At 43.0% G+C, this 18,511-nt stretch overlaps 1 protein-coding gene across 3 annotated transcripts in view; it reads left to right on the top strand.

Moving 5' to 3' along the window:
* TNFRSF21 (TNF receptor superfamily member 21) overlaps positions 1–18,511 on the top strand; it is a 62,806-nt gene that overhangs the window by 25,474 nt on the left and 18,821 nt on the right. For 2 of the 3 annotated variants that reach the window (XM_081139905.1, XM_081139907.1), the window contains exon 4: positions 15,489–15,754. In XM_081139905.1, the coding sequence (XP_080996031.1) occupies positions 15,489–15,754 (266 nt within the window). Of the gene's footprint in view, positions 1–15,488; positions 15,821–18,511 lie in introns of all 3 variants that reach the window. The other variant, XM_081139906.1, reaches the window with a different exon arrangement.

Raw genomic sequence — 18,511 nt, 5'->3', positions numbered from 1 at the left:
TACAAAGAGAGGTTCTGTTTAATAAAAACCATTCCAGGTACTCAGAGAAACAGTATCTTGTTGTTCTGATTGTGGTGAGTTCTGGGCAGCAGGTAATCCTGTAGGATAAGATCTTTTTCTGGTCCCTGTTCATTTACACTGAATTGTTCGTGAGGATGAGAGTTGGGATAAAATTGCCTAGCCCTGGGTGTTCGCTGTGAGAGGTTGCGTAAGACCTCACTCACTCCTGCCCACCTCGAGCAGCCCACGCCGCTCTCCTGAACACCATGTAGACCCTCGGCACTCTGAAGGCAGGCCATTGGTTCCCATCTTTCTCAACAACACGAACCTCTTTATTTGGCTGTAGTCACCCCTCTCTGCCTATCAAGGACTTAATGGTTTTTAAAGTTGAAATCCACAAAAATGCAGTCCTACTTTCATGGAATCCTAGTGTTGGATCCTAAGATTCTATTTCTTAATTCCTTCAGCTCGCACTGTCTTGTACCGTTAAACTGTGTGTTAGTGGGGAGACACTGGGTCTTAGTGTGTGTTCCCTATGCTGGGCCAATAGCTCAGGGCTCAAGGAGGGGTGGTCTCGAGCTGTGCTGGCAAATATAGTCATCTCCTGAGCTATTAAATTTAAAACTAAAATGGACTAAAGTTAAAAATCCAGTTTCTCAGTTGCACCAGCCACAGCTTAACCGCTCAATAGCCACATGTTGCTAGTAGTTACCATATTGAACAGGACTGATAGAGACCCATTTCCATCAAAGAAAGTTCTATCGGACAGCAGTGGTCTAGAGCACCCATGACTTATCCACTTGTCCTTTTCAGGATTGGATTGTTTTCAAGCTGTTGACCTATTGGATTTTTTTTCCTTTTGAATTATAGTGATATGTGGTGTTTGGGATTGAGACACAAAGATCTTCTGGTGGGTTCTTTATACTCAAGAATTATTTCTCTGAGTTAAAGGAGGGTTCCACGGCAGCAGTGCTTTGAAATATGTGAAAGCTGGCTCCAAAAAGATTGCTGATATTCCTCCATTCGATTTACTTCTTTAGAGTGGAACACTTTGGCCCTTAATACTGGAAAGCAGGGTGACAGGAAGAGAGGACCCTCTAACTCAAAGGCCAACGCACCTTTGTAAATGCTTAAGTGTTTGGGTTTAACCAGAATGGAAGTGGACTAGCCCTAAGCAGAGAAGCCGTGGGAGCCATGTGGTTAGGCCAGAGGTGGGAGTAGGGAGACAGTGGAGGCAGTTAACGCTCAACCTGACTTTTAGTAGTAACCGTTTCCCAGTTCGCTGAGGGGATCAGCAATAAAGCATGGCCATCAGATATGTGGGGTAGCTAGGAAAAGGTGGCAGTTATCCTTGTATTTTCCCTTCAAACTTATTCCCCAGTTCCTCCATCTCCTAATACATAGCAGCTTTTGCTAAACCTTTGTCCCCATGTAAGCCAGGGAACCCCAACCACAAACAACTCCTGGGAATGGCTTTGTGTTGGTCACAAGGGGGGCATGTTTTACCTGCTTTGGAAAAGTCCCTTGACTTTTGTACTGGCCAGCAGCTCCTATCCACCTGTAAAGATTACTCAGCTTCTGGGTTACACATTTGCTGGTTGTATACTCCTCCCAGTCTAGCTAAGTATTGATTAATAGGTTTACACATTGGTTACAGGGAAACCCTGTTCAGCTTTCATATATTCTTATCTTGGCTCATTAGTGTGAACATTCCTCTCCTAGGTAAAGAGTTTCTTAAATTCCAGATTTACCAGTGATCCATGCATTTTTGTAATTTGTTCCCACTCAAAATGGTCCTTGAGGATGGAAAAAAATGTCCCTTCTATAAGGGCAGAAGGTTGGAGTTACAGAAATAATTCACTTCACTTCCAGAAAGGCGATGTCAGGCACTCCAGAGGCGCAGGCAAAGCTCTTTTCCACAGGATTTGTCTTTAGCTATGACGACCATGAGTTTCTTCAGGGAAAAAAAAGTGTGACAGATAATAGATAAGAGAAGAGCTAGTCTCTTGTCTTGGTTACATATTTCTCCCTCTGTTCTGCTTTTTGCTGTTTTTTTTCTCCTGTTTGAGTTACTGTCCAGATGTTGAATTATTTCCCTTAAGAGAAACTCACTGGTCAATCTGCCTGACTTGGAATTGGTTGTACTTTGGCTGAAGAGGGGAGCAGAATACATGAGGTAAACATTTCCTGTGCACGCTGTGCTATCCTACTCTGAAATAATGGGGAGGTTTATAACCTGATTCAATCCCAAGGCAAAGGAATGATTAGGAAAGTTCAAAAATGACTTGTTATTAAACTACTCAACTTGTGTTATTTTCATTTAATTATATGTATCTGAACATCAAGTTCCAAACACTGTCCTAGGACTAGGACTTTCTAGACTTTAGTAACATCAAGAGTGTTTTAGTTTTGTTTTGGGAAAGCTTCTTTCAGTGTCTCCATGATAATGGTGGTCCCTAGTATATAATTCAGTCAAAGGGGCGTGGTACATGCCTACCTTGGCGGAGCATTTAATTGGATGATCTCAGACTGGGAGATGAAGGAGCAGTTGGCTGGGAGATGAATTAGGAGATCTTGGCTGCTAGTGAAAGTGAAGAAATTCTTAAAACTCTTACAATCAACACAAAAGCTTCCCTACACGAAAGCATTCCCTCCTCATTTCTCCTTCCTTTATACTCGCTTCACCTGTCCCTCAGAGACCTCTCTGTTGCTCTTGATATTCTGACTTTAGCTCAACTTTACTTGAAAATGTCCTTGTCCTGGGTGAGTCCAAAAAAACTTTTCTGTGTGCAGTGCCTTGTTATTGACACACTGGTTTTGGGGGAAGATAGAGAAATAATACTTTCTGTTTATTAAATGTTTAACAGGCACTCTTCTATTGGATTTATGTGTATTTTGTCATTTAATTCTCAGAACTACCTTATAATGTCAGGATCATACCCATTTCCCATATTATGAACAGAGGCACAGACAGATTAATTGATTAGACTAAAGATCATACCACAAGCCAGCGGTGAACCAGGACTGGAACTCAGGCAGTCGGTTTTGGATCCTGAGCTGGTAACTAGTGTGCTAAACTCCGTCTCAGTCTTGTCTCTCTGTCTTTTGAAGAAGGAGGGGTTGGGGTGAGGACAGATGGTCGAGACCTAGACCATCATGAATACATCATTGGAACATAGTTCTCCCTTAGTTCTACTTGTCTCCTTTTCTGTGGATTTATGTGTATTTTCAAAACAACCTAGACTCAGAAAGACAGGGTTAATAACACTTGGCTCAATCCTGGGAGGCAGCACACTGCTGTGAAAGATGAGGGCTGATGAGTCAGGTTCGCCTGGGGTTTGAATATCAACTCAGACTATGTAACTGTGCCAAGCTACTGAACCTCTCCTCAGTTTTCTCATCTGCAATGTGGACATAACTCCTGTCTATCTCATGGGGTTGTTCATGAACACTGAATGAGATCATATGTGACATTGATAAAGTTGCTAGCTCAGCTTTTCTTTTTTCAAGTTTTTTATTTTATTTGAAATGTATCTCTGTTGAAAGTATTACAGATGTTGTGCCCTCCCCCCCATTAACCCCCTCCTCCCCACTCTAGCCCCCTACCTTGGCTTCCTTTTCTTTCTCCCCACAAAAAGTTCAGGGAGTTAAGCTATACTGAAGATTTCATGGAAAACTGAGGCCAGGTCAGGAGGACAACTATATTTAATTTTCAACCAAGTAGAAATCCGTTAAGGGTCAAATTTAATGAGCCATAGGGACCAGGAGAAATGGCTATAGAGAAAACATCTGCACTAGGAACTTTGGCCATAAAATTCCTTAAAGGCTGATTGACCAGCACAAAAGGAAGTGGAAAATGACAGTGTGGCATATGTCTGATCTCAGCATTCTAGAGGGTGAAAGGAAGGATCTAGGCTCACCTGTCCTGCTCTGGTAGGGTCAGGAGCACCTGTTGAGGTGATAGTGCAGCCTGGGGAAGCGGGAGAAGGGAAGCAGAGGGGGAGATGGAAACCTCAGTAGGAGCCAAGTGGAGGGGGCAGTATTGGCTAGGAGAGGGGAGCTGTGCAAAGGGAAGGACCTTGTGGGCCTGGTTTTGATGAAGGTCTTGGATTCGGTGATGTCTATTCTAAAACTCTGTCCTTCAGTGATGCAAAAATGGAAATGTGAAATTGAAAACAACCCACAACCAAACCATTTCCATATTATCTCAAGCTTGAAACCCAAAGACAAAGTTCAAGTACAGACCAGCTGGCTTGGTGGTTGAACCTCTTATTTACATAACTTTGATGTTATCTGTATGTAAGGACTGTTCTTAGGGGAACAATGCTGATGAAGAACCAGAACAAGCTTTGGGTAGAGCACTTATCTAAAAGGTTCAGACACTGTCCTAGAACCAAGCTCTATTTTAGATCCTGAGTTTCTGGTAATATATATATTTTATTTCTTCCATCCTGTCCCCTGTCCACAACTCACTGCTCAGTGAAAGCAAAATATAACATCATCTCACCTTACCTAGTAAACAAACAGAAACACATCCTTTCTGTTGCCTTTAGGTTTTACTCAGTAACAACCTCATTCTTTGTTCTGTCCTTATGAATCCCAACAACAGGCTCAGAAAAAACAACAACAATGCTTCCTTTCTTCCTGAATTGTGGTTCCTCCTTAAGGATGGGTCTAGTGTGGGGAGGATAGGTGTTAATCGAGGGTTGTGAAGAAAACACATCTTTCAGATTCACAGCTGTAGACTTTCTTCTCTACCCACAGTAAGTGGTCAGATGCAGTCCAGTTGTAGGAGGGGAGTGTGATTGTGTGTTTTGTATAACTAGACAAAAAAATTTTGTACAAAACAACCACAAAAACCTTGAGGTTGCTGTGGTTGGTTAATTGACAGATGCTCAGTCTTAGAAACTGTATCCTGGATATATTTAAACAATATCAACATGCTCTTCAATCAGGTTGCAGGAATGACTTAAGAAAACATGTCAACAGAATGATTAAAACCACCATGTTCAGTGTTCAGAAATGAAGAACAAATGAAGTGTGTTAATAAGTAATCTCCCTTTCATTTATTTCTAAAATAAGGTTATGGGGTGTTTGCTACTACTGACATAGGTCACCTGGTGATTTAGGAATGCAAAGATGACATACACTGTGACTACTCACATATTTTTTTATCCTTATAAGAAAGGTTTCTGTTACCATGAAATTTTCATTACAAAGACTTACATCATGCTTACTGAGTACTATATCTTGTTCTCAGCATTTTATAAAGATTAACTTAATTTTCTTAACCTATGAGGTAAGCCACTATCTTTGCATTTTATGAGTGGGGAAACTGAGGTACAAAGAGTGACTTGCCCAAAGTCACACAGCTAGAAAGTGGCAGTACAAACTTTAAACTTGGCACTAGTCTGACTCTAGACACTACCCCTTTATTCTTAGGATCTGGATTTATAAAAATCTGTATTTTTTCCAGTTTAGAAATTTTCAGGTTTCTGTGGTTGACTTTTTTTTAATACCATGCTCAATCAAAATTCATTTCCCTTAGTAACAAACCCCAGCTTGTTCCGAAATGAAACAACTACAAAATCGTCATCAGTAAGGAGTTTCCCTCTGTAGAGGTCTCCCTGATATCCTACCTTTTTTCTGGGATCCCTTGAAAAGGAAAGATTCTAAAGCCAGAGATCCAATGGCTGAAGGCTCTGAGGGCTGTTTTAAAAAAAATAAGAGCTGTTTCAAGTAAGTGAGAGTGATGGAGCCCTGCTAATACATCTGTTGAACTTGGTTTTCTCAGCACTGGGCAGAGCAGCAGCTTCGACTAAAGAAGCCATCCTCCCTCCCTCCACCAGGAGCCTCCTTCACTAAAAATTCCAGACAGTCATCCTGTCTCAGCCCAGGTTTCCTATGGGAAGTAGACTTGAAGTGTAAACACCAGGCAGCCGAGCTGAAGGGGGCAGATTATTCCCTGCAGCCACAGTCCCTTTACAGGGGAAGGAACAGGCTGGCTGTTTTTACCCACACCCGGCACCAGGGCCTTTTCCACCTTTGCATCCAGTAACGCCTTTCCAGCAGACAGCACCTTTCTGTCTGGCCTCTCCGGATGTCTGAGGTTCTGCAGCACACAGAACTGCTGCAGGGGAGAGCCTCTTGCTGCTGTAGCTTAAAAAGCATTATCTGACGACAGAGTGGCCAGAGACAAAGTAGCTGATGTGGCCTTTGCCCTGGGGAGTTGAGGCTGCTTTTCACCCCAGGCCCACCCACTGATGACTTCTTCCTCTAGGCTTTAGAAAGAAGGTGTTTATTTTTTAAATGTATATTTTATTCTATGCTTTATTGAGCAGCCTTTGAATTTAAGCTGTTTGGGATATTGAAAAGCAAATCAGCATTTTCCCCACGTAGGGCTAGAATACAAATAGGAAAGAAAAAATCTTTAAAAAACGTAGTGTCCTCGGATCAACCCGGTCAGGTATTTATGTAAGCAGGTTTTGTAGAGGATGCGGAGTTGCTAGAATCCTGTAGATCATTTTTCACGACCAGTCGGCTGTAAACATTGCAGTATGTTTACAGAGCTCCACATATTAGGTGTGTTGATGATACGTTGAATTTTTACAAATAGGTGGGTTCAAGTTATAAATTAAAAAAATAACCCTTGCTGTATTTCATCAAATCTGAGATGCCATTGATTGTGAGACATACCATTATTTACATACCATTAAGGGGAAAAACCCATTTCAACCAAGCTGTGAAAAGGGGCTGATTAAAATATGCATTCAGATGTCTTAGAATCAGTGAAAGATGGCAACATCTTAGGGACCATCTTGCCTCTTTTCCACAAAACCTGACAACACAACTTTTACTGTGTTGTTCAGTTCTCAGTTTCCCTCTCCTTGGCCCATGGACAGCATTTGGCACCTTCACTCCCCTCTTGAAACACTCCTTTTCCTTGGCCTCCAGGGCTGTGGATCCTCCTGGCCCGCCCAGCTCTCTGGCTGTTCCTTCATCTCCTTGACTGGTTCTTCTTCAACCCGACATCTAAGCGGTGGAGAGCCCCAGGGCCCAGGACATGCAACGCTTTTCTCCTTACACTCTTCCTCCCTGGATGACGACTCATGGCTTTAAAACATCCTCTATCTGTTGGTAATTCCCAGATACATACATATATCCAGCCTGGATCTTGTACCTGAGCTCAACATGCAAACATCCTCCTGCCTGCTTGACAGACCAGATGTCTAACAGGCACCTCACTCTCTCTCTTTTTTTTTAAAATCACTTTTTATTTTCAATTACAGCCGGCATACATTATTATATTAGTTTCAGGTGTACACCCCAGTGACCAGACATTACATAACTTAATAAGTGGTCAATCCAATAAATCCCATACTTGTCCAGCACCACTCCTAGTTAGTAGAATATGATTGACTGTATTCCCTATGCTGTACTTTATATCCCCATGACTGTTCTATATCAACCAATTCATACTTCTTAATCCCTTCACTCTCCCCACCCCCCTTCTGGCAACCAACGAAAAGTTCTATTATCTATGAGTCTGTTTCTGTTCTGCTTGTTCATTCTGTTTGTAGATTCAGTTGCTGATAGACATATTTATTGTCCATATTTCTGATCTTCACCCACCTTCTCCTCCTCTTCTTCTAGAAGATCCTTTAACATTTCAGGCAATACTGGTTTGGTGGTAAAAAGCTAAAATACTCCTTTAGCTTTTTCTTATCTGGGAAGCTCTTTACCTGCCCATCAATTCTAAATGATAGCTTTGCACGATAGAGTAGGTCCCTGCTTTTCATCACTTTGAATATGTCTTGCCACTCCCTTCTGGCCTATAAAGTTTCTTTTGAGAAATCGGCTGACAGTCTTATGTAGGTTAACTAACTGCTTTTCTCTTGCTTTTAAGATTCTCTGTCTTTAACCTTTTGCATTTTAATTATGAGGACAGGCACCTCACTCTTAAGACTCTGAAACTGAATCCCAAACCATACCTCCACATCAGTTTCCCAGAGCAGAAAGTGGGTCCTCCAGGCTTTTGGTTGATTGGTTGCTCAGGCCAAGACCTTACAGTTACCTCCACTCCTTTCCTTCTTTCTCACCCCATATTGGATCCATTAGCAAATCCTCTCAGCTCTACCTTCAAAATATATACAGATGTTTATACCTGTATGACCATTTCCTACCATTTCCGCTTCCACCGCTCTGGCCCAAGTCTCTGTCACCTCCCTCCAGATCATTGCTCTGGCCTCTGTCTGGTTGCCTCACTTCTGCCTGGGCCTCTTGACACAACTTCCAGAATGGTCCTGTTCAAATGTAAGGCAGACCATGTCATTCTCTGTTGAAAATCTCCAGTGACTTTCATTACGCTCAGGGTAGGAGCCTTGATGGCCCGATGTGATCTGTACTCCTGCTCCACCGTTTGTCTCTCAGCCTAACTCCCACTTGTTCCCTCCTGGATCACAGGCTCCAGCCTCCTGCTCCTGGTCATGCCAACATCCTCCCGTCCTTCACACCCACTGTTCCCTCTTCCTGGATATCCCTTCCCCCAGATACCTGCATGGCTTCCTCCCTTACCTCCTTTAGCTCGATTGGAAAGTTCAGTGTCAGCGAGGTCTTCTCTGAGATATGGGGGAGAAGACCCTGTATCTAAATTGGAGCCCCGCCCCATCCAGCCCCTTTCCCCTCTTTTTCTCCTTAGCATGCCTCGCTGTCTAACACACTAAATATTTATTACTTATTTTCTTCCTGCATCCCCCAGTAGAATGCAGGCTTCACAAAGAGGATTTTGTTCATGCCACATCCCCAGCGCTTAGATTAGTGTCTGGTGCACTACACTTCTGATGAATGGATAAACGTACAGCTTCATACTGACTAAGACGAGGAGGGAGGCATTTTTAGTTGTGTGCATTTTGTTTTCCTCTGTGGAATGAAATAAAGGACTATTAGTTTTTCTCACAGCCTCGGTAATATCTATTTCTTCCATCTGGAAAATGGCCTGCTGTTTTGATAGAGTGTCATTGGTAAACATTCTGTCCATTAACCTCATGAGACCTCTGCGCAGTGGTTTTTAGTATCTCCTGAGACTGATCGGAGCGTACAGTGATTGTCCTTTGAACCTTCAACAAGATAGTGACTAATTTTGCTTCAGAAAGCACCTTTTGGGTTTAAAATGAATCTAAACATTTTCTTCAACATTGGTGCCTCAACTAGGAAAGCAGTATTTTTTAACTCAGGGCAAACCAAGTTCCTGGTACTGATAAAGCAGTTGCCTGTGTGATGTGTTGGGAGTGATCCCTGTTGTACCACTTTTGAGCCACCCTATCATATGCTGGTTACGACAACCACACATCTACGTATGAGATTGTTGCTTTTAGGAGCGCTTACTCTGCTATCAGGCCCGACAGACTGTATTGCCTGCATCTCTGCAGGAGGATTTCGCTGCAGCGGGAGAACCCAGGAGAACCTTGCCCCTGTTGAGCTCTGTTCCTGACGTGGACGTGGTGGGCCACCCTCAGCAGGAAGAGGGCACCAGCAGAGGGAGAGGTTGTTGCACAAGAACTGGTTTCCTATGCCAGGGAGCTCAGGCTCTACCCGTTGGTGACCACTCTGTGCTCTCCTTGTGATTATTATAGAGACTGGAGATCTGGCAGGGCCACAGGGCAAAGGTGTGATGGTGTGTGGCTGCTCAGGTACTTAATGGCTTGTTACAGAGGCTAATGAGATGGTAAATGGTGGGGGCATTCAGGCAAGAGGCAAGGGATGACAAAAAAGGCTCTCATTCATTCATTCATTCAAAGATGCTCATGGTATTTCTGTCTTGTGCTAAGCTCTAGGAGGTCCTGGGGATAACAGTAATCAAAGCAGATATGGGGCTTGGGTAAGAAGGTGGTCAGAAAATTACCGTTGTGCAGGGAACAACATCAGTTTTAGGAATGCTAAAGCCAGGCTTTTATTCAAATTTCCAAACATGACCTACGTTCTGTTCATATATTGTGTCTCTCTTTGCCTTGTTTGTAAGCCTGAGGCCGCAGCACATGTCAGTGAATGGCACGTCTGCAGGGGCGGGGTGGCGGGGATCAGGGTGGTGGTAAAAGGGAAGTCGTCTTGAGCTCGTGTCTCCTGATTCCCCGCGTGTGCCTCAGGAGGCTGCCGTGTGTGCAGGGAGAGCCCAGCACAGGGAGCACTGGGGCGTCGTCTGTACTGGAGTGAGGGTGTGTTAATTACCTCCGTGGGAATTTTCTCAGTATTTGCCCCCCTCCCTCTCTTTCTGGGAGATAATGAGAACTGACATTACATTTAACGAGTTGGGGGATGCATTGGGAATGCTTTCATCTTTGAAATGATGAGCATTTGGCACCTTGAAAAAGCTTATAAACATTTATTTTCTCCATGAGCCCCTTCTGAGCGGAGCCGGGTTGCACAGCATGAAACCCCGAGTGCAGTGTTGTGGCCTGCAGGTGGCCTTTGTTCCCTCTGCCTCTGGCAGCATCATCCTTCCTATCCCATCCCGGGATGGCTTTAATAGGGGCTCTTAATGATGGCACTCGTTGTAGATATTTATCTCCAAAAGGAAAGAGCTTTAATACCTTCTCTGACTATAAAGGTCCATTCAGGTTTCTATAAAAAGAGGAGGAACCTTCTTTTCCATACCGTAGCTCACATTGAGCTTAAAAAGGAAGGAGCCTCAAATTAGGGTTGTCACCCAGATAGTCTCTCATTCGGGGTTTTACGATGTACTGGAAAATGCCATTTTTTTGGTAATTACCCAGTTGATCACCTAATGCCCTCTTCCTCGTGGTGGGCCTGGGCGGGGGCACCAGCAGCAGCAGCATTTTTGCCTTTTGAATTTGCCTTTCTGTGGATGACACCCCTCCCGGGCAGTGGCGCCCCTTCTAACTCGTATCAGTGAGGTTCTGAAAAGCCCAAGAAGCCGGGATTCTGGTGCTTGGCTTCATTGTATAGCACCTGTGACCCTGGTGTTAAAACCTTTGTCTGTGTAGAACTCCTCCCGCCTTTTAGGTACATTGCCCAGTGATACTTGTCCGTGCAGAAAGGGATGGGCCAGGAGAAGGAGAGCCAATGTGCACCGAAGTGCTGTGCTTGGCGGTTTTAATACTTGATTCCATAAATATCCTCACCCACCCTATGAGGTTAGAGGTAGTATTTTCAATTTACCGATGTGGACACTGAAATCTCAGAGGTTGTCATTTGTCCAAGGTCATGGAGTTTGAAACCGTATCTTGTGACGGCAAAGTTCCCAATCTTTCCACTACTTGCATCTTAAAATTTACAAGCCATTTACCCATGGCCAGGGCCACCTGAGCATATATCACTCCTGGCAAAGTACAGATTCTGGTTTATAGGCCTTGGCTCCTGATGACTTGTTTAGAAACTTCAGCCATTCCCAGAGCTCTGGGACCTGACAAAGAAAAAGTGAAGTTAAGCTCCACGCCTCTGTCTCCCAGCATTTCAGTGGGTTGAAGGTTGTTTTGCTTTTCAACCCAAGAAAAAAGAGACTTGGCATCACATTTAGTTAAACAATTCAGGTCAGTTCAACACGTGGTGATTGTCTCCCATCTCGATGAAAACTCCTAGAACTCTGATGGGACGGATGACCAAGCAGAGAGCTGGTCTCTATTTCATTTACTATCATTTCACATTGAGGTTAATAATTGGGGTGGAAACGTTCATTGGGTTATTTGTGTGTGTGTGTGTGTGTGCGTGTGTGCCTGTTTTCTTCTAACAATGCTTTCCTAAATCCATAACGCCATTTGATAGCCTAGGTCTCTTTAAACTGCTATAGTTTCAGGGGCCACAACTAATTTTTTGTAAATTAAATTTTAATTAGAACACAGCCACACTAGTTTGTATTGTCTAGGGCTGTTTTCTCATTAACAGCTGAGTTGTTGCAGAGATCATAATGGTTCTCAAGCCTAAAATATTTACCGTAGCCCTTTACAGAAAAAGTGTACTGACTTCTTCTTTTAGGGTACTATAGTTTTAAAGAAAAGAAATATACATGCTAGCCCCAAAGAAAACTTTCCCAGCATCTGCTTGGTCCATAATAACAGGCCAGGGAGAAGCACACACACCATGGCCAACCCTGAGTGCACTTGTACATGGACTAGGTGACCATCTCTAGGAACTAATCCCAGTGAATAATAATGCTTCTCTACAACACTAGATTCCCTATTCACCACAGTATGGGAGCCACTAACTAGCTGGGTGATCTTGAACTGGACATAACCTTTCTACATGAGATTCCTTATCAATAAAATTGAACACTAAAAAAATTATATATATCCCACATAATGGTATGTGTGTATATAAATTATATACAAATACATGTTATATATGTGTGTGTTATGTGTACAGTTTTAGAGGGAATAATAAACAGCAAATAAAGTAAAAAAGTAAAAAGACCCATTTTCTCATCTAGCCTAGAAAAAAGAACCTTGTTAATCGCTTTGACTCTCTTGTGCACCTACCTGGTAACTAGCATTTCCTTCCCTCCCCCCAGAGGTAACTGTCTCAATTTGGTTTAATCATCCTACTGCTTTTCTTTATAGTTGTATTTAGTTTTGTGTAAAAATTTTCTAAAGAAAGAATACTTTAAAGCCCATCAAATTTTGTGTTTCATTGGTGTTGCTACATTTTCTTGATGACAAGCTCTGTCTTTTTTTTTTAGTCTTTATTGATTTCAGAGAGAGGAAGGGAGAGGGAGAGAGAGATAGAAACATGAATGATGAGAGAGTCCTCGATCGGCTGCCTCCATCTCCTGGATCCTAGGTCGATGCTCAACCTCTGTCTGGCCAGCAAACACAGTAACTCACAGTGGCTGCCCAATAAACACTCCTGAAATATACCCAGGTTTTTCTTTTCTCCTTGGTGCATGGAACTCAAGGGCTAGTTCAGACTGGTCTCCCTTCCCTTGCTGAGGTTTTGTGATCGTGCGCCAGGGTAAAAGGCTGGTATCCCCAAAGGGAGCCATCGTCTCTGGCAGCTTTAGATTTATCGACCCCCACAATGCGAGGGGGCAGTGGTGTAGAAGGTTGCTGCTGACCCAGGCTGGTTCCCGTTGAGTTGACTCCTTGTTTTCATAGTAAAAGAATATGATAAAACTTGATTTGTGGACCTTAAATTTAGCTTCCAGGCAATTTTAGTTGAAGGACAATCTCATTGTATCTATCCTTTGTGTTTTTCTTTTTTCCTTTATTTTGTGACTGAAAAAAAGTATAAATACTGGGTTTTGGTAGAATGAGCTGTTATTAAGCTTAAGCCTTTTCAACTCTGTAATTACTCTATAAAGGCTGTGTATTTGCATCAGAAATGCATTTAGTCTTAAGTTATAGTGCCTAGTAGCATTTATAATGATGGGGTACTTCCAAAAATAAATCAACTCTATAGAAAATGCTAATCAGCTCATCCCCGGGGACCATAGTGACTATCTCCATTGTACAGATGAGGAAATGGACATGACAGTTAGTGGTTTGCCCAAAGCCACACTGTCATTGGCATTATGAAGATTAAGCAATAGACCCACATGCAAGAAAACAGTCCTGTTTTCATGTCAGACACTGTGGACCTTAGTCAAATTGACCTAAATTAACATTCAGGGCCTAATAAGCCTTTTGGTGTTTGGCACAATCTGCTACATCAACCACAAAGAGCTGCCTTACTCCTCACAGTTACCTGCGGGTTTTTTTTTTTTTGAGGAATCTGTTTACTTGAAATCGAAAGCTGTGTATCTGGCTAAACATTGCTATGAAAACTGAAAGGCAACCGGTTCAAGTATATTTTACACTGCCAAAGAAAACAGCGTGAGGAGGACAGTAATGTCTCAATTTGTGGCATTCTACTTTTACAGTTGACAAGAAAGCAGCCTCTACAAAGAACTTTTTCCCCCCCTGAAAACCATTTTCAGGAGGTTGATTCGGGGGGGTGTATGCAGTCTTCTAAACCATCTGCCTCAGTAGGATTGCAGGGCAGAGGAAGGACTGCTACTGAGGAACCACGAAGCCCTCCATTTTCAAAGAAACTTCTAGAATGAATGTTGCTCTTTTCTTAGGGAAGAATTGATAGCTTAATTTATAAATATTTCCCCCAACAACTACTTGGAGCAAAAAAATTATTATTTTTTTAAATCTTAGTTAATATCTAATTAATTGGAAAAGTCAGTTAACTATAATGGGAAGCTCCTCTGTTCTCTTTTCCTTTCTTCGCTAGGCTTCTCTTGGGAAGGTGTCCCCATTTTGTTTATTGAGTAGTAAATGTTTTAAAGGCACTGTTAACCATAGTAACTCATATCAGGACTTGAGTATGGCCTCATTGGAAGACATGGTATTGACTCTGAGAACTCACCCACCTCTTAGGTAAACTACCGGAGCCCTCACTGAGGCCACATACACACCTTGTGTGTACGTTTGGGCAAAGCTGTTATGTATTTGCAGAGAGAGGTTTCTGTAAAGAGGAAGACATCAAAGCATGCTATCAGGGAAAGCTGCACCTCACAGAGGGTCAGTGCCAGCTGACTATCCTGAGCTTGCACATTCTGAGACTTGATTATGGCATTTCACCCTGTATTTTCATCAAATTTGGGGACTGCAGACCCCACATTGTCTGAGTTTCTAAATGACTGATAAAACAGAAGGACAGTTTGTAACAGTAGCCAGCAAATGGGGCTCAGTACCCAACCTACCCACCTTTGTAACACTGGGCAAACTGCATAGCTCTCCAGTGTTCTTTTTTTCCTTACCTGTGCAATTGGAATGTTAATGCTTTATAAAGATGTGCAGTGAGCTAAAGTCTTAATATACTGCCTGGAAGATAATAGCTACTGTTATTATAGTGTCACTTTGGCTGTTGTCTTCATTATAACTGCAAGTCAGCTTAGGAGACTAAAGAATAGATCAGAAAATTGCTTCTGGAGCGTAAATTAGAGCACGGGAAGCCTGAGGTTCTTAAGGAAGCGATGCCACCGCTGGCCTGGAACAGCTGGGTGCATGGTCATTTCCCATAATGGGCGCCCTGGCGGGAATCGTGCGGGAATCGGAACACCCTTTACCCAGGCAGTGCTGGAGAAACTCCACTGCAGTTTTTATCTGTGGCTTATCTTTTTCTAGGTTTCTTAAAGCCACCACTTTTTTAGTCGGGGAGCCTCTAATCCATTTGGTTCTAATTGTTCTTAGCAGTAACAGAGGAATCACTCTGATTAATTGGTTCGTGTTTGGCTTTCCACACATCTTTTAGGGGCGATTGATTAGACTGTCGGGATTGAATTCAGGAATTGAATTTGCAGGAGGGGACCTCACCGGTCCCGGGGCTGGGCTGCGCGTGCCAAGTGCTCACAGGAGGCAATGCATTCCTCCGACGGGCAGCCGTCGGCACGCTTCTTTTAGTTCATTCAAAAACAACAGCCTTCTACAAAGACCTCCCCTCGCGGGTTTTCATTTTTATTATAATTGTCGCTTACTTTGTCTCCGGAATAGGCATTGACATCCTGAAGCTCGTGGCCGCGCAGGTGGGAAGCCAGTGGAAGGACATCTACCAGTTCCTGTGCAACGCCAGCGAGCGGGAGGTGGCCGCCTTCTCCAACGGCTACAGCGCGGACCACGAGCGCGCGTACGCGGCGCTGCAGCACTGGACCGTGCGCGGCCCCGAGGCCAGCCTGGCGCAGCTCATCAGCGCGCTGCGCCAGCACCGGCGCAACGACGTGGTGGAGAAGATCCGGGGGCTCATGGAGGACACCACCCAGGTAATGCAGCCGGGCCGGCCGTCTTTTCCACCAGCCTTTCCGTTCCCGTGCTGCAGATTTTGCCACGTATATGTAATAAGGGAAAAGAACTGATATTAGGTGTTTAGGTGCGCGCGCACACACACACACACACACACACACACACACACAGAACTCCACACCCTCAAGGGCATTGGCACTCCATGGGTGTTCGTGAGAATCATCTAGACCATTTAAAAAAAAAGTTTTGGTGCTTTGGTCCCACTGGAGACCACTCAAGTCAGGATCTCTCCGGGGGACTAGGAATCAGTATTTTTCCAAAGCTCTCCAAGTGATTGTAATGTGCAGAGTCAGGCATCATTGTCTTTGGGGTTGGGGTCTCCCATCGGACGGTGCAGCCTGAGCTACTCCTTGTAAACATGAAGGCAGACTTTTTTTGGGACCCTCTCCCCTGCAGAGGACGTATCCTGCGATGTGGCTTAGGAGGCTGCACCTTCCCCCATGAGCATGCGGGTGGTGCTGGCCCCAGTTAGCAACAGGATCACCCTCCTGGGGGGCTTGTTCAGTGCCCGCAGCACATGGGAACAGGGTGCCCAGCAGTGTGATTTACCTACAGTGTCTGGCCCATGAGCCCTGGCTTTGGAGCCAGGATTTGAATCCTGGCTCTGACACTAGGTGGGTGACCGAGGGTAAGGGACTTCAACTTTCTCTGCTTCTGGTATCTCATTTATAAGCCAACTTTGTAGGGTGAGTTGACTAGAAATGAAGTATATTAAATGCCAGGTACAGTGAAGGTGTTCTACAAATGGTAGTTCCAGCCATGATGTAAATCACTTTACTTAGCCTTTCCTATTCATAATGTGCTTCCCTGAAAGGCCATGAATTAAGTACAAATGTGGGAATCGATTTATATTCCTTACAGACTTCGATTAAAGTTTGGAACATATTCCCAAAGTAAAGAGAAAAAAAAATGCTGCCACTGAGACTTGATAAAACCCACTTAAAATGTAAAAGGTTATTCTGCCTGTGTTATTTTCTATTGGTCTAAACTCATTACCTGAAAGAGCTAGTGAATTAACTCTCATTCACTATTTTTCTGCACCAAATATTATATATCAAGGGACTCAATTTTATATATTTAAGAACTGCAAGTGCTTTTATCTTTTCACACCAACAGTGTAGTGTTTCTTCACTGTTGAAGTAAATAGTCATGAGGTGGATCTTTTATCTAAGTGACTAGATAGACATTTATAGGTGCTAATTGACTCTGAAGGTGGTCTTTAAAGCTCCTGCCATATTTTTAACTTCTCTGAAATGCAGAATTTCAGACAAAACTATTTCCTAATAGATGTGGTGCTAAAATTCCAATGCACACACCAGTGTCTTGAGACTTTCTGAGGAACAATTTCAATATGTGTGGCTCACAACTAAAACTAGGCTTTAAGTAGCTGAATTTGGGGAAAGCAAAGGGAGGTTGTTGAACATCCAATTAAACAAAGTGGCTGCATTTCGAATGGAGGGAGCTCAGAGGCGGATATTAATCATGTTTCCTCGCAGTGTTGGCTTTAAGGAGAGGACTGGCAAGGCAAACAGGACTGGATTTAGGTACTTGAGAATAAGTCACATTGTCTCCTTGATGATTCCTACAAGAAAGGATGGGTTAAGTGCAATATTTAATAAGGTAGAAAGATAACCATGATATATTAAGGGGAAAGAAGGTTACTGAGCTGCATTTCATATTTCTCATTAGAAAAAGCCAATGTAAGCATGGGAAAATAGAAACATAGGAAAATGGAAATGCATAAATGTTCACGTTATATTACTAAATCTAGGTGGTAGACTTAGAAGCGATTTTCTTTTTTAATCATTTGCTATAATGAAAACATTACTATTGTGATTTTAAATATTTTTTTGGAATGACAAAACTGAAAGGGCACAAGAGAAAGATAGGTAGGGCTTGCTCTACTGTGCTAAATTGAGAGGGACCATCCTCATTTTAATTCAGGGAGAGCAGTGATTTTTGTGACAATTCTTCCTTATTAGGGCTGTGTGAGGTTTGTGATGGTGAGTCAGGTTTGCCAAAAACTTGTTAAACTTACTTCATTTTTGGTTTCTGCAAATCCATTTTATTTTTCTGTGTACACGCAACAATCACTTAAAATTTGGACCTAGTCCTTGAAGTACTTTTTGGGGGTCGGGTAGTGATGACGATAGGGTATTGACTCTAACAAATGGCTTTTTTATGTTTCTGTGACGGTTCCATTGAGTTCCATAAGATTTATTGAGCACCTACTTTATTCTAGGCACTGTCATAGGTGCTGGGAACAGTGAGCCCAAAGTCTCCATGGAGGAGAGTGGTTCAGAACAAAAATCACTGGGTAGTCAATAAGAAAAACAGCCCCAAATACCAAAAACTCTTGTACCTTTTAGTTCTTTCCTTGCTCTATTTCCTCTGTAATACAAAAAAAATCTAATATCTGTTTTTTTGTTATTTATTGTCTATGAAACGTCAAAGCATCTTACAGCTTTCTCTTTGGGGCTAGTGTAGCCTGTGTGTTATGATGGAGGCTGAGAATGCAATGTTAACCTTCTTGTTCCATGTTTTAATAATGTCCATCATTGTTCTGTGACATTCTGGATCCAGCTTGGACTCTAATAGCCAACAAGCATGGATTTCTGGCTGGCAGATCTTACTAACCACACAGTATGTAACCATAGGTTCATAGTTTATCTCTGAGATTTGTTGAGTCAAACAAGAGAATCAGAATGCAGGGGGCA

Source organism: Miniopterus schreibersii (genome assembly GCF_964146895.1).
Source record: "Miniopterus schreibersii genome assembly, chromosome: 6".
NCBI lineage: Eukaryota > Metazoa > Chordata > Mammalia > Chiroptera > Miniopteridae > Miniopterus > Miniopterus schreibersii.
Note: the sequence above shows the minus strand (reverse complement) of the source record. Positions and strands in the feature narration are given on the sequence as shown.